Genomic DNA, 16,729 nt, shown 5'->3' on the forward strand with positions numbered 1-16,729 from the left:
CCTTCAAAATTAATTCATATTTTGCCCAGAGAATTTGCGGTTTTATGAGACTTATTTTGGAAGGGTTTATTCAGAGAGTATTCAGACTGATAACTAAAAAATCCTAGAAACTATGTGATAAGGTCTACGCTAGTACTTTGCGGCATAATACACCACATCAATTCAGAGAGCAAGAATGGAAGTAAAGGCTTCAGGCTTTACCGATGAGATGAGAAGTCTGTCAATGACGGCTGAGGGCTTAGAAGATCATTTGAGCGAGATGTATAGCGTCTTCTCGAGAAGAGATCAAAAGTACCAACGAAAGTGAAACAAATGTAGAGGAGTGTACCTAAAATAAATCATACGATGCTAAGCAAATTAGATTATGATAGTGAGTCATTGCCAGTAGCAAGTGAGCTTTGCTGCTCGGGCACAAAAATAACTTAAGATGGCTAGAGCCGATCTCAAAAACAGAGACTCAACAGAAATGAAAATGTTTCTAAAAAACTGAAAATTATTTACACTGAGTATAATTTATGAGCTAGAAAACATTTTTTGAACTTACTCGTCTTGAGCGTAGCCTCGTGCACAAGAACCAAGTGCATACTAAACAGTTCGGACAAGAATAGAAGCTTTTAAACTGTGGTGCTCAGGAGAACGCTGAATATTAGATACGCAGAAGAACTCTAAACGTATCCCGGACATCAGTGGCAGATGTTTTAATAATTTCCACAATGAAAATCAGTCTTAAAAGCTGGAAGAAAATCCGTAGAGATACATATACCACAGTGAGACACTATGAATATCTCCATCCTGCTATACCAATCATAATGTTACCATTGACAGCGCCGGTAAAGCGGATTCCCACACATGATTTTTCGCAATATATTCAGCAAATAAGATGGATAAAATAGATTAGAATTTAATTTAAGAACTGTTGGAAACGTGACTAACGTAGAAGCAGATGCTCTTCATTTAGCGAAGCAGCTAAAAGTCTGTAAAGGCAGTCGTAGTGGTTTGTAGTGTTCGCCAATCAGGCGAAACCGGTGTGTCAGACCCACCATACTTGCTCCGGACACTGCGAGAGGGCTGTACAAGCAATGATCACATGCACGGCACAGCGGACACACCAGGAACCGCGTTGTTGGCCGTCGAATGGCGCTAGCTGCGCAGCATTTGTGCACCGCCGCCGTCAGTGTCAGCCAGTTTGCCGTGGCATACGGAGCTCCATCGCAGTCTTTAACACTGGTAGCATGCCGCGACAGCGTGGACGTGAACCGTATGTGCAGTTGACGGCCTTTGAGCGAGGGCGTATAGTGGGCATGCGGGAGGCCGGGTGGACGTACCGCCGAATTGCTCAACACGTGGGGCGTGAGGTCTCCACAGTACATCGATGTTGTCGCCAGTGGTCGGCGGAAGGTGCACGTGCCCGTCGACCTGGGACCGGACCGCAGCGACGCACGGATGCACGCCAAGACCGTAGGATCCTACACAGTGCCGTAGGGGACCGCACCGCCACTTCCCAGCAAATGAGGGACACTGTTGCTCCTGGGGTATCGGCGAGGACCATTCGCAACCGTCTCCATGAAGCTGGGCTACGGTGCCGCACACCGTTAGGCCGTCTTCCGCTCACGCCCCAACATCGTGCAGCCCGCCTCCAGTAGTGTCGCGACAGGCGTGAATGGAGGGACGAATGGAGACGTGTCGTCTTCAGCGATGAGAGTCGCTTCTGCCTTGGTGCCAATGATGGTCGTATGCGTGTTTGGCGCCGTGCAGGTGAGCGCCACAATCAGGACTGCATACGACCGTGGCACACAGGGCCAACACCCGGCATCATGGTGTAGGGAGCGATCTCCTACACTGGCCGTACACCTCTGGTGATCGTCGAGGGGACACTGAATAGTGCACGGTACATCCAAACCGTCATCGAACCCATCGTTCTACCATTCCTAGACCGGCAAGGGAACTTGCTGTTCCAACAGGACATTGCACGTCCGCATGTATCCCGTGCCACCCAACGTTCTCTAGAAGGTGTAAGTCAACTACCCGGGCCAGCAAGATCTCCGGATCTGTCCTCCATTGAGCATGTTTGGGACTGGATGAAGCGTCGTCTCACGCGGTCTGCACGTCCTGCACGAACGCTGGTCCAACTGAGGCGCCAGGTGGAAATGGCATGGCAAGCCGTTCCACAGGATTATATCCAGCATTTCTACGATCGTGTCCATGGGAGAATAGCAGCCTGCATTGCTGCGAAAGGTGGATATACACTGTACTAGTGCGGACATTGTGCATGCTCTGTTGCCTGTGTGTATGTGCCTGTGGTTCTGTCAGTGTGATCATGTGATGTATCTGACCCCAGGAATGTGTCAATAAAAGTTTCCCCTTCCTGGGACAATGAATTCACGGTGTTCTTATTTCAATTTCCAGGAGTGTATTTAGTGTTCGAACGTTATCACATACCTCGAAGAAAACGAGCTACTCATATATAACCAGCAGGGATTCAGAACTTACGATTTTTGTGAAACAAAAATGTCCCATTATTAAACCGAAATAATGAGTGCTAGTGAAAGGAGATCTGACGTTGATTCCTTGTTTCTACATTTTCAGAAGATCCCTCACAACAAGCATCGAGTCCAATTGTGAACTGTCAGATTTCACTGTATCCTGTCAGAAAGGCCACAATCGTACTAACTGACGGAAAATCATTAATTGAAAGAGGAGTAATATCTGTAATAAATAAGCTCGCCTTACATAAACTTCGTAACCCATTGACATACCAATTAAAGCATCATTTAACACCGTGTTGTTCATTCACTGGACCACATAACAGCCAGGATTCGGTTTGGCGGCGACTCCATGTGGTTGTGCACATAGGGTATGTCCTTCACTCAGTTTCTAATAACGCAGTTCCACCAAATTGAGGGGATTCTGAGGTCGGCGTATTAGTCACTGTTCAAAAATTTTCCATTGAATTTTTTTGGTGTTTCAAGTGAATTGATCTCGAAGGCCAATCGAAATGTAAAAGGATAGGGGAATGTTCAGCAAGCCTGTCACATATTCTTCCTGCCCGATGAACGTTGACATTTTCGTCGTGAAAAAAAAGATGTGTCAGCAATCTCTTGCGAGATGACAAATTCCATATGGCATTGCATGCAGCTCCCGTCGCAATATTCTCTCACTAACGGGTTGGGATGGACCTTCATTCACTGCTTTCAGGAATTCCGGTTTGGTTTGGAATCGATTTAGATTCACAAGCCGTGAAATGTGTCTCTGACCCCTCCGTCGGGACTGTTTCCGACCAAAATCGTGCGATCGTATTTCGCTACCACTTGTGTTACACCACTGCTTGTAGACACGAGAAACAGTCCAACGGAACACATCAACGAATCCGGCAACTTCACACTCCGTTTGACTATGCGCACGGCCAAAAATGTTTGCTCCTATTATCATTCTGTCACGTCGTTACGTTTACCCATGCTTACGTATGATGTCCGTCGGAAACATGAATGTGTCACTCATCGCTACTGCCTTATGCTCACACAGAGGTAGTACGAGTGCTAATGAATACTTGACTCCTCCACTGCGCCATCCGTAAAGGCTTAACGATTCATCTACGAGTGCGCACTGGGGTGACTAAGTTCGAAGAGCTTATTTGCTGTACTGTTTGAACAGCACTGTTCTACATCTACATGACTACTCTGCAATTCACATTTAAGTGCTTGGCAGAGGGTTCATCGAACCACAATCATACTATCTCTCTACTATTCCACTCCCGAACAGCGAGCGGGAAAAACGAACACCTAAACCTTTCTGTTCGAGCTCTGATTTCTCTTATTTTATTTTGATGATCATTCCTACCTATGTAGGTTGGGCTCAACAAAATATTTCCGCATTCGGAAGAGAAAGTTGGTGACTGAAATTTCGTAAAAAGGTCTCGCCGCGACGAAAAACGTCTATGCTGTAATGACTTCCATCCCAACTCGTGTATCATATCTGGCACACTCTCTCCCCTATAACGCGATAATACAAAACGAGCTGCCCTTTTATGCACCCTTTCGATGTCCTCCGTCAATCCCACCTGGTAAGGGTCCCACACCGCGCAGCAATATTCTAACAGAAGACGAACGAGTGTAGTGTAAGCTGTCTCTTTAGTGGACTTGTTGCATCTTCTAAGTGTCCTGTCAATGAAACGCAAGCTTTGGCTCGCCTTCCGGACATTATTATCTATGTGGTCCTTCCAACTGAAGTTGTTCGTAATTTTAACACCCAGGTACTTAGTTGAATTGACAGCCTTGAGAATTGTACTATTTATCGAGTAATCGAATTCCAACGGATTTCTTTTGGAACTCATGTGGATCATCTCACACTTTTCGTTATTTAGCGTCAACTGCCACCTGACACACCATACAGCAATCTTTTCTAAATCGCTTTGGAGCTGATACTGGTCTTCGGATGACCTTACTAGACGGTAAATTACAGCATCATCTGCGAACAGTCTAAGAGAACTGCTCAGATTGTCACCCAGGTCATTTATATAGATCAGGAACAGTAGAGGTCCCAGGACGCTTCCCTGGGGAACACCTGATATCACTTCAGTTTTACTCGATGATTTGCCGTCTATTACTACGAACTGCGACCTTCCTGACAGGAAATCACGAATCAAGTCGCACAACTGAGACGATACCCCATAGCTCCGCAGTTTGATTAGAAGTCGCTTGTGAGGAACGGTGTCAAAAGCTTTCCGGAAATCTAGAAATACGGAATCAACTTGAGATCCCCTGTCGATAGCAGCCATTACTTCGTGCGAATAAAGAGCTAGCTGCGTTGCACAAGAGCGACGATTTCTGAAGCCATGCTGATTACGTGTCAATAGATCGTTCCCTTCGAGGTGATTCATAATGTTTGAATACAGTATATGCTCCTAAACCCTACTGCAAACCGACGTCAATGATAAAGGTCTGTAGTTAAATGGATTACTCCTACTACCCTTCTTGAACACTGGTGCGACCTGCGCAATTTTCCAATCTGTAAGTACAGATCTATGGGTGAGCGAGCGGTTGTATATGAGTGCTATGTAGGGAGCTATAGTATCAGCGTAATCTGAAAGGAACCTAATCGGTATACAATCTGGACCTGAAGACTTGCCCGTATCAAGCGATTTGAGTTGCTTCGCAACCCCTAAGGTATCTACTTCTAAGAAACTCATGCTAGCAGATGTTCGTGTTCCAAATTCTGGAATATTCCATTCGTCTTCCCTGGTGAACGAATTTCGGAAAACTGCGTTCAATAACTCCGCTTTAGCGGCACAGTCGTCGATAACAGTACCATCGGCCCTGCGCAGCGAAGGTATTGACTGCGTCTTGCCGCTTGTGTACTTTACATACGACCAGAATTTCTTCGGATTTTCTACCAAATTTCGAGACAATGTTTCGTTGTGGAACCTATTAAAGGCCCCATTACGCGCCCAACATTGGAGCTCCTAACTACCAGTAAGCTCACCCTCTGCGATTGCCCGGACTTTGAAGGCTGAGAATGATCCTCTGAAACAGGGCAGGCAGCTGCATCTGGCTCATCCAGAGACAGTGCCTGAAACCGGTTTGTCAGACGCACCGGGGAGGCTTTCTGATCAGTCTCCGGGGACGCCTTTCGCTGCCTGCCACGCCTTGGAACGACCTCCCAATCAACCACAGGCGAGGGCTCAGCCCCACTGTGGGCAGCAACCGGGGCAACCACAGCGGCAGACCGATCTGGGGACAGACGGGACGAGGTTGACATCCCCGTGATACCCGAGTCCGGCTCCCCACAGTGGTTCCCATTGGCAACAGCCTCAAGCTGCGCGACCGAAGTCAGCGCCGATTGCAGCTGTGAGCGAAGGCATGCCAAGTCAGCCCTCATCCGAACACAGCAATCGCAGTCCCTGTCCATTCTAATCGATGTTTAACAACAGTTACCGAAACACGAGTCCGTGCCTAGATAACGCAAGCGGAACACGCAAAGAATGTATCAACTAACCTGTACAAATGCCTAACGACTGCGCTACAATCTGCTGAATTTACGATTACAGTAACTAAAACTCGAAATTGCACCTCCTATACGAAACTCACACGCAATTTAAATAAGAATCTACGAAGTAAACACTAAAGCGCGATGCTACAACTGTCAAATACTATAATACGCCCGAAATATATGAATTAAACAATGCAAGTACCCAAAAACACGCAAAGAAATTAATTAAACTATCTAACAAATAAGTAAGCTAGGGTTATACGACTTGCTGCTGCAGCTGCTTATCCAACGGCGGCAGGGAGCACACTCTTGAATGTGTTGGTATAGCTTACAGTCTGGCAACGTCTCGTAGCATCTGAGGTCATCAGTCCCCTACAGCTTAGAACTTCTAAAACCTAACTAACCGAAGGACATCACATACATCCATGAACGAGGCAGGATTCGAACGAGCGACCATATCGGTTGCGCGGCTACAGACTGAAGCGCCTAGAACCGCTCGGCCACATCGACCGACCTCACTCTTTTCCTAACACTTTTCTGTCACTATTTTCTACTGCCACTGTGGCCCTCTTTTCCGTTGACTTCTTCACTCTTTCTATACCACAATGACTGCCCACTTTCTTCCAGTATTTACTACTTTTCCGTCTCTTTCCAATTGCCACTGTCTCCTTCTCCCTTAGCATAAAAAAGGACACATACTTTCGCATGAAAACGGTTTTGGGAAAATTTTAAAGGTGTTGAGGAAGGTAGAATGCGACAGCTGGTACCCTACTTTTCAGTCAGAGTCTTTCAATGAACAGGTGCGTATGCCTTTTCTGTGCTCTAATAGAAGCATTCTTCCACTGGTTCCCTTTACTGATATGACTCATAGGAAAACAACGTTATGGGTCAACATTGATTGGATATTTCATTTAAGAGAAATTGACATAACAAAAACTAAGTGATTCTACACCTCATAGTGGATCCTACGTGTTGTATTTTGCATTTGCTACTACTACATGCGGTTCTCAGAACTATTCTGATGATAACGAAGAAAATTTACAGCACATTTGTCCGTGGTACGTCACTTTCTGAGAGCATATTTTGGTGTACAGATAGGCTAACTTTGAATCTTTGTATCTCGGTAACGGATGAAGATGTGAAAAATATTTTTGGGTTGTTCAACATCAGGATCTTAGGAATACATCGTTAAAATCACAGCTGTTTATTGTGAATAGCCGCCTTAGAATCTGTGCCTCGGTTTTGGTACTGGGAATAAGTTTTTCTGGTTTTCTCAGGAACCGTCCAGGAACTAAACGGTGCGTCCATAAGCACCTTAAGCTAAAACGTAGATCAAATCTAATGCAGAAAGAACTAACCGATTTTCTCCATTTGCCTAAGCAGGAGGAAATGCGTAACATTTGTATTTTTCCCGCCGTACTGTACCGTAGTTACAGTAAGCTGGTCTTTCTGCTGCCTATACAAATAGTTCGAAGCCCAAGCGCTATGCAGAACACTTGATCGTAACTTTCTATCACAGATAGAAGCAGGGGTATGAGTCCTGGAGAAATCCCGTTTTTGTGAGCGGCGTTTCGTATCAATGTATTACCTCGAAATAGGGGAGTAGGTGTGACAGATATGGATATTATACTTGGGGTGACAGTAAATGAAACAAAGGCGTTCTTCGTTGAGGAGAGATCATTTTACGAAATTTCAGTGAGCAAATCTCTTCTCCTAAATGAAAAATACTTTGTTGCCTCCTATCTCGATACTGAGAACTGACCGTCGTAATAAAATAAGTAAAATCAGAGGTCCCACTGAAAGATTTAGATATTCGAGAGAGGAATGGTCAGGAAATAAACCGAAAGTGGTTCTATGGATCCTCTACCAAACACTTAAAAGTGAGCTGCAGAGTAGTCATATATATGTGGGTATAGATGAAGATAGATGGAGGTGTCCTACATCTAAATGAAGAGAAAATACACTTATGACGCAACTTGATTTATAAAGACAGATCGGTTGACAACAAACATCCTGAGGCTTCAAGTAATCGCGGTAGTGGAAGGAGGACGACACAATGGCTTTACTACAGCCAGCATTATCATAAGGATTAGGCTCAACTTTGTTACGTATGGAAGTAGTCTGTATCTCCTTTCTTGTTTTCGATTGGAGTGTTAACTGTCTACATACATTAGGTGCATACTGTATTTTCTAAGGCCACATAGAAAAATTCGCTCAATAACAACGCCTTACTGGAGTGAAGACGATCGTTTTTCACATCTGAACGTGCTTTCTATGAGTGCTAAATAAGTTGCTTGAGAGTTGGTACTCCATAATTCTCCGTATAACTAGCTGGGCAAGTCCTTTAAACAGACGTATGAGGTCAATGTACACCGCCATCAAGTGCGCCGTACACATGACATTAGTGGTGTGTTTCTAAACAACAGCGCAGTGAGGAAGGTTTTGTTTTTTCTCTCTCGAGAATAAATGTCACCAGTATAAATGACCGCCACTGAGACCCTACTTTCATAAACAACTAAGTAACCTAATTAAAATCAACTTCCCAGTTTGGATACATTGTCCAGAATAATACCAGATTTGCAACAGCCCCTAACCAAACCGTTACTACAGTATTGTTATTAAAGTAATTGATTTCGTACGCCCGTAAAGCTCTGGCTTAAATGTATTTTTTACTGTTAATCGTTCCACTGGAACACAGAGCGTAGTTTTAAATTGAGTACTAAATAGTTAATATGGCCTAAAGATTTTTTGTAGTTTGCGCAACAATGCAAAGAACTTTATCTGTCAAAACTACATATATCGTATGTGAGTAAGTGATTAGAAAAAAAAAGTATTGGAAATAATCTTTAATATAGTATATTACGCCCAATACTGAAATGGAATCTAACTGTAGTGCTCAACATTCCCATAACGTATTGGCCGACAGAAACCAATACGTCCGCAGCTCGTGGTCGTGCGGTAGCGTTCGCGCTTCCCGCGCCCGGGTTCCCGGGTTCGATTCTCGGCGGAGTCAAGAATTTTCTCTGCCTCGTGATGACTGGGTGTTGTGTGATGTCCGTAGGTTAGTTAGGTTTAAGTAGTTGTCAGTTCTAGGGGACTGATGACCATAGATGTTAAGTGCTCAGAGCCATTTTTAGAAACCAATACGCTCAGTTTACAGAAGTAATGATGCTTTGCTGAACGTAATGAATTATGTCGTACCTCGGCATAAATATTCGATACATATCATTGTACATCCCTCCAACAGGCCTTGAAAGGCCCAACGATACAGACCGGCCAGCGCGTCATCCTCAGCGCACAGGCGTTACGGGATGCAGATTTGGAGAGGCATGTGGTCAGCACGCCGCTCTCCCGGCCGTATGTAGTTGACAAGACCGGAGCCACTACTCAATCGAGAAGCTCCTCAGTTCGATTCACAAGGGCTGAGTGCAACCCCCCTTGCCAACAGTGCTCGGCATAGCGGATGGTCACCATCCAAGTGATAGCCCAGCCCGACAGCGCTTAACTTCGTTGATCTGACAGGAACCGGTATTACCACTGCGGCAAAGTCACTGTACATAGTAAATCAAATATTGTCTCGCCAGTGGACGTAAGCTAAACTTGATTAGAGGTGACTGCTGTGTGATTGAGCTGTACTGGTGCCATTGTGAAAGGCCTAACTTTGCATATCATGATACTCGGATTCTGTCAGACCTTATACTGTCCATTAACGTAACAGTCCAGTGTACGACGTGTGAGAATTGTGGTGCCATGCGTCCCTTAAATAGTGTCTTGGAGAATACAACACTGACGAACGGGACATTGTGTAACCAATCATCTGACAATTCAGTATCAGTCAGGAGTCATAAGGCTGAGATTTACCAACTCACCATGGCTTATAGAAACTGCTTTCACACACCTGTGCCTCTCTTTACTGAAAGTCGCAGGATATTGAAATTAGCATGCCAGTAGGAATACTGCCTTCTGCCCTACAAGCGGTGTGGTACACCATGAAACACAATGGACATCGAGCACGAGGTTGTCGAAAAATCGTAATACGAATGCATTCCGCCAGGACACTGGTCGCAACGATAGTGAAGGTAATCTTGTGTAGCGTTACCTCAGATGAACTAGTCCCTCAATATATCTACTATTGTCTACCGCTATCCAATCATATTCAGCCATTTGTTGCAAAAGTGTCTCGCAGCTGAGATGTGCGTCTAGCAAGACAGTGAATCATCTTGTCAGGACTGTTTGAAGAACAATTCAAAACCAGTAAAGTGATTGGTCTTCTGATGATACGATGGCTACCACATATTAAAGATAACCATATTTTTGGTAAACTGTGTTGCATACCACTGAAAGCGCTTTAATGTATATTCACATCCTACCACTTTCAGTAAAACGACCGTTTTCAAGTCATGGATTAACATTACATTAGGATAAATGATGATTTCTTGGTCCAAAATACATAATTATTTTTCGTGTGCTCACATGTGTGATAGATACTGCAGCTAAAAACAATTATTTATTTGATATCAAGGAACACGCCTTTAACTTGATGTGTTATTTCGTGACTTGAATGATACGTGTAATCTGTTTGGCAGTTCTGAGATTTGTTCATTAAATGTTGAACATGTAATCGTGCAAGTCTAATGCAAGTGGGCTCACTGTTGCAAGCAGTGTCTTGCTGTAGTACGCTGGCACGGGATTGCACTGTGGTACCCTGACAGGCGACACCGCCAAATCGTTCAGTAGCCATTGTGTTACTGAAATGAGGGACATTACAGCACACACCGCACATGGGCATCAGCCACACCACAGCAAACCTTTTGTGACACATGTAAGTACTAACTTCCAGAGAGGCACTTCATCGAATCAGAGTGTCATCAACCAGCATCTACTCTACTTTTGGCTTTTCCTTGAGGCTGCCATTGTTCCACCTCCATCCTCATAGGACTATCTGCCATGAGTGTAAATCCACAGAACTGTTGGGCCGGGGGTCAAACTGGGACCTCCAAGCCACTGGGGCACAGGGCATCCACCGGACTGGGGATCGCACAGTAGACATCCATCCTCCCGTGAATTGCCACAACTAAGATATTTTGAGGAAGTCCATCATTCTCGCGATCAGAGAAAACAGCTGCTGACAACACGTAGCCCAACATACCCCAGTGACGTAGGGAAGCTATGACAGCTACTATTATATGTGCTCCATTATAAGTGAACCTGAAGACGGCGAAAGGTTTGCTTCGAAACTAGTCGTTTGAAATACATTTCTTTGATCATATGGTAGTGGTGGTTCGTTTACCTTATTTACAGCTGAGAAAAGTTGCCTGTATTTCCTGTACTTGGCCGGTCACAAGAGTGTCATGAGAGCTAACCACTGCTGTTCTGAGCTGGGTGTAAGAGGTACTGGCATAGTCCCGGCAGTCCTTCTCCGCCTGGTATAAGAGTGTAACGTCCACCGCCCACTGCTCTCCAGATGTGAGCCAGCGTTATTAATACGATTGGAGAATAATTAAAAGTCTTCTACGGACAAAGACCTGCGAGTGTCTCACCCAGATGAACCATCTTCCGTCTGTCACGCTTACACACCCACCATACAGGTACAATCACATTTTGACAGCTATAGAGCATTGATTGAGTCTCCTAGACATACCTCGCCTCTTATGAACAGCGATTTGTTGCAGCTGACGTTAGCTCCCGAATGCAGTGTTTCGTGGAATCCATGCTACAATATAGTGCCCCAGTCATGAGAGTGAAATTATGTGAAATACGCTAATGTGTACTTATAATAACATTTCATGATTTTACATCACATACTGTGCTGTGATTAACAGCCATGCAACCACCACTCGTTTCCAGTATTCAGAGTTAGAAATAATGAAATAGAAAACAGATCTGTGCTTCTGTATTCTACCATGTTAGCTTAAAAGCACGTCACAACTACAATAGTAAATGTATAGGTATTCCATTCCAGTCACTGCTTCTCCCCCATGCATCTGAAAGAGGTTGAGGTAATACTTCACTCAGTTGTTTTTTTTCTTTTCAGATATTATTTTCTCGAATAGATTCTGAACTATGACGAATTCCCTGCAGAATAACATATCAAAATATATTTATTTCACGTAATTACATATATGGAAGATTTACAGAATTTTATGGCTCTTACAGTTTCGAGCAGCTTTTTTTCACACCAAGTATACAATCCGTTTTGTTAACGTTAGAATATTGTTAGTAACTTCGGAAAAGTAAAGAGAAGTGTAAACATGTTTGTCGGTATAGTATTGTAGACATACAAATTAAATCTCTTATACTTAAAATTACAACGTTATTGCATTGTTAGGAAATCATGACACATACATCAGTGATAACTGCAATTTCATTGAGCTGAGCTAATTTGGGATTACACTTCTGACTAATTAGAGATCTATCTCGACAAATACAAAAATACCAAAATCATATGACACGTGAAGTTTGGGAAAGAAGTACAAAACTTAATAAACTTTTATCTCACAGTCACGTCAGTTCCCACAATTTGTAAGCAATTTCACGTTGGTCTTTAGGAATAGGCATATATAAGCTAAAATGTCGCGGCACAACAGTTTTTCATCGAACACTGAACAGTATTCAGTAGAATTTGTTATAAACTCTCTTCGCTCGTTCATTCGAAGAATAAACATGTTATCGATATGCATTTTCTTCAGCAAACAGTCTTCATAAATGTTTAACACCCAACGGTTTTTATATAGACATTGATATTCTTTGCGATGAATGTTCCTTCATAAAAATTTTCCAATCACATGGTAACACATGTATAAACATCAGTACTCATCAACAAATACATCACATATAAATACTGTATTTTCCAAAACGATCATAGCTTGTAAATGAACATGCACTTATCGAATTATTACATTCTGGCTGTACAACTGATCTCCAGGGTTACTTCAATCCCGTATATTTACTGTACACATACATTAGTGAGACTGAGGAAGTCTGTTAATAATGTATAGATTGAAACAGCATAAAATATACTCAAGTTATTCCATGTTGTTATTAGTATGGTGTAGAAAAGATCCTTAGACGGGAACCTGAGTATTATGTCGGAAACAACGCCATCAACATACAAAATCGGTGTCACACTCTTCCTTTTTCTAAGATACTATTATTGTATCAAGCAAATGAGATCAACTCAGAAAATTTGGATGCAATTTCGTGGACAATGAGGATAATTGCAAAATTTTGTAGGTTACAGTTTTACTACTCATTACAGATGTAAACGAGTATAGTAACCACCTCAGTAGATAATAACATTCAATGAAACTTATGATAAATAAGAGAGACTAAAGAGTAAAGAAAAGAACTGTCACAGTTCCTGAGCACTTATCTTTCCTTTGAACAGGAAAGTATGACAAGCTGAGAAATATTTTCTAACGATCAAAGTGTTCAAATTTTTCTGTGAATTTTAATGTAACACCTAGGAATCTTAGTCACATAATGAACCATTTGTGAAGGGCAGGAAGTGAACCATTTTTCAGTGGAGGGTAGACGAGACGCACCACAAAGTCAGTAGCATAATGAGTCATTTGTAAAGAGGAGAGAGAACACAAGATGCTGCTCTGGTCATTCGAATATATTTACTCTTTAAGTGCCAGTGGAAAACCACTGAGCAGCTACGATTAAATATCGAATCAACCTAATACGACTATGATGAATGCCCTATGTTACTGGTCAATACAGATGATAATCCTGTTTCAGTGTACTATAATTATGCACCATGTCACGCTGGATTTGGGTACACGCGTAGCAGGTACACGTTTTAGCGCTATAGTATCATCCACTGGAAGCTTCTGAGCAAATACGTTCAATCTTTAACCTTCAGAAGCACAGCAGAACTTAAGCAAATCAGTTGGCGAGTGATGCGAGAGTAGGTTTCCACACCATGAGAGGTATGCGTTCGAGGGCAATCAAATTTCACGTCAGTAAACAAAGTTCCTGGTACGGAAGCGATACTGAGAAGTAGGAAATGTGGTCCCACAGTTCATAACCCTTCCCCAACAGGACCTTCCACTTGTATTAGGCAGTATTGTCGCCGGATACTATGTGACGAGTTGTGACAGCTACAGTTGAGCTTTTCTCGTGAGAAGTTGATACCGGGACACGAGGTGTATGTCTGTAGTCAGTCCCACACGCTAGACGCAGCTCTCCTGGTGGGCGGCGGCCATGAGCGGCGTACGCACGGTGACGATCTCCCGCAGTGGGTGACCGCAGCCCGTGGGCGTGACAGGCGACGCCAGCACCGACGCGACGGAGGGCGGTGCCGACACCTGGCGAGGTGGCAGCGCGGGGGCGGGGGCCGGTGGTGACAGCGGGGGCGTCGGCGCGGGGGCGGCGGCGGGGGTGCGCCGCGGCAGCGTGGCGGAGCCCACCAGGGGCGGCAGTCTGCTGGGCAGCGCTGACGGCCGCTCAGGCGCAAAGGCCGCTACCGGCAGCGCAGTCTCTGTGGGGCTGCCTACACCGGGCCCCTGCGACAGCGTCGTCCTTCTCTCAGAATATGAATTACAATAATAATTGTACAGTTGAATGGTAACAATAGCGCAGTCATGAGAGTCTCAAAACAAACATTTGCAATATACGTAAAGGAATGACAGAGACAGCAATAATGTGTAGTAAGTTAATAATTCAACAAAGAGTCCTTAGAAAACAACAAAAAAATGAGGAGATTTGAGTGGACGCGGCACATTTCACAAGAATAGAATATAACCGCACATTTGTCCAGCCACAACGAGTACCTCTTCAGTGTAAAAGAAGCTCAAGCCATTTCCTGCATAGTTTTGCACTGTGACGACAAAGTTTACGCTCCAACCAAATGCCTGCATTTTATTTAGAATATAACTACTAGATGTGAAATAAAAGGAGATGTAAAATAAAAGGAGAACTGCTGTCATACTTAACGAGGTTTCAGTTATCCATTTTTCTGAAAAGATGAAGATGATGATGATGATGATGATGATGATGATGATGATGTTTGGTTTGTGGGGCGCTCAACTGAGCTGTTATCAGCGCCTGTACAAATTCCCAACCTTTTCTCAGCCCAATTACGTCACTTTTCATGAATCATGTAAAAATGGTGAGTACAACACAAACACCCCGTCATCCCGAGGCAGGTGAAAACCCTGACCCCTCGGGAAATCGAACCCGGGACACCGTTCTGAAAAGAGTGCTGTATCCTAACGTGTATTCTTTTAAGACTCCTTACAGTAGTGTTTCATGCATGTTTAAATAGGCATATCTACATAGTGAATGTATAGATTGAGGCAAAATCAACATATTCACACAACAGAATGCAAAGAGTCATTTGAAATATGTATATGTTCCCTAAGATTTGATGGAAGAAGTGACGGAGGTCTGTCTAAAAGTTTCTGCATTGCAAATAAAGAGAGAAAACTTTCTTTTAATTGAAGCCATGGATGCCATAGCCAAGGACAATGTTGCTATAGACACTCAATGAAACATAAGACACTAGAAGACGTTTAGTAAGATCACAACAGCAGAGAAAATTCTCTACCATTTCAGTTAACGTATCCACTAAAACTTGATCTTAAGCTCACTCGAACTTGTTTCAGGATGCACAATAATGGTCGCCCATCAGCAATCATTCGGCAGATTTTGAATCAAAATGAGTATGAAATAAAAAAACCGAATGAGTTCCTCAGGCTATACGATGATTTTAAGGCCGCCGTCAATGCCCAGGATGTCACTGACTCTTGCCTTATTCCAGAGGTCGATGATACTCTGTCCAAGTTGGTGGATAGAAAGATCTTTGCCAATATTGATTTTTGGGTCGATGTTCCCTCTAAAGAGGTCCTTGTCGTCAGTACTTCCCTTGGGCTCTTCCAGTACAACTGCCTGCACTTTGGGATCGCCAGCGCTCCAGGGGATTATGGTGCTACAGGGCCAAATGCCAATTATTTGTGCGACAGTTGACCTATGTAGGTCATGTCTTGAGCTGCACTCGCATTCGCCCTACGGTGTAATACTTCATTCACTGTTTCCTGACACTTACAAATGCCTTCCAGCTCGAATCCATCTTGGGTCAACTAAACTGTTATCGGTGTTTCATCCTACATGCTGCGGCTCTTGCGGAGTCTCTGCGTCGCCTCCTTCACAATAATGTTCCCTGGATCTGGTCGCCAGGATGTGATTGGGCTTTTGAGCGTCTTACATCTGCTCTTCTTGCTCCACTGTGCCTTGTCGCAAACGACCACGCCAAGACTCTTGTTTTGGCCACTGATGCGTCGGGTAATGGGCTGGGAGCTGTGTTGCCTCAATTTGTTTATGGTGATTGGTATCCAGTTGCTTTCCCTTCGAAAGCCCTATCACAAACAAAGCGCAACTATAACCACATCGAGAAGAAGGCGATAGCCATTGTACTTGGATTCAAGAAGTTCCACATCTTCAACTGTGGCTGCTGGCTCACGATCTACATGGACCACAAGCCTTTGGTTCCTATGTTTGAAGCTTCATCCACCATTCCTACCGGCACAGATCACCGCCTGCAACACTGGGCGTTGTTCTTAGCAGGATACATCTACGACATCCATTACCAGGACATGGCTCTCCACGACAACGTTGATCTTTCTTGACTTCCTGTGGGAGCAGTTTCTGACTTCCATGCTGATTCAGTTGCTTGTTTTCATATGGATGCCATAGCCTCCTCGGCTGTCACCGCATTGTCACTGGACACCTAGCTCATCAC

At 44.0% G+C, this 16,729-nt stretch overlaps 1 protein-coding gene across 1 annotated transcript in view; it reads right to left on the bottom strand.

Annotated features, from left to right (window-relative positions):
- Positions 1 to 12,068: 12,068 nt before the first annotated feature.
- LOC126267526 (synaptogenesis protein syg-2-like) overlaps positions 12,069 to 16,729 on the bottom strand; it is a 973,159-nt gene continuing 968,498 nt past the window's right edge. The window contains exon 14 of the mRNA XM_049972828.1: positions 12,069 to 14,495. Within this exon, the coding sequence (XP_049828785.1) occupies positions 14,163 to 14,495 (333 nt within the window). The 3' untranslated portion in view covers positions 12,069 to 14,162. The remainder of the gene's footprint in view (positions 14,496 to 16,729) is intronic.

Source organism: Schistocerca gregaria, chromosome 4 (assembly GCF_023897955.1).
Source record: "Schistocerca gregaria isolate iqSchGreg1 chromosome 4, iqSchGreg1.2, whole genome shotgun sequence".
Classification (NCBI taxonomy): Eukaryota; Metazoa; Arthropoda; class Insecta; order Orthoptera; family Acrididae; genus Schistocerca; species Schistocerca gregaria.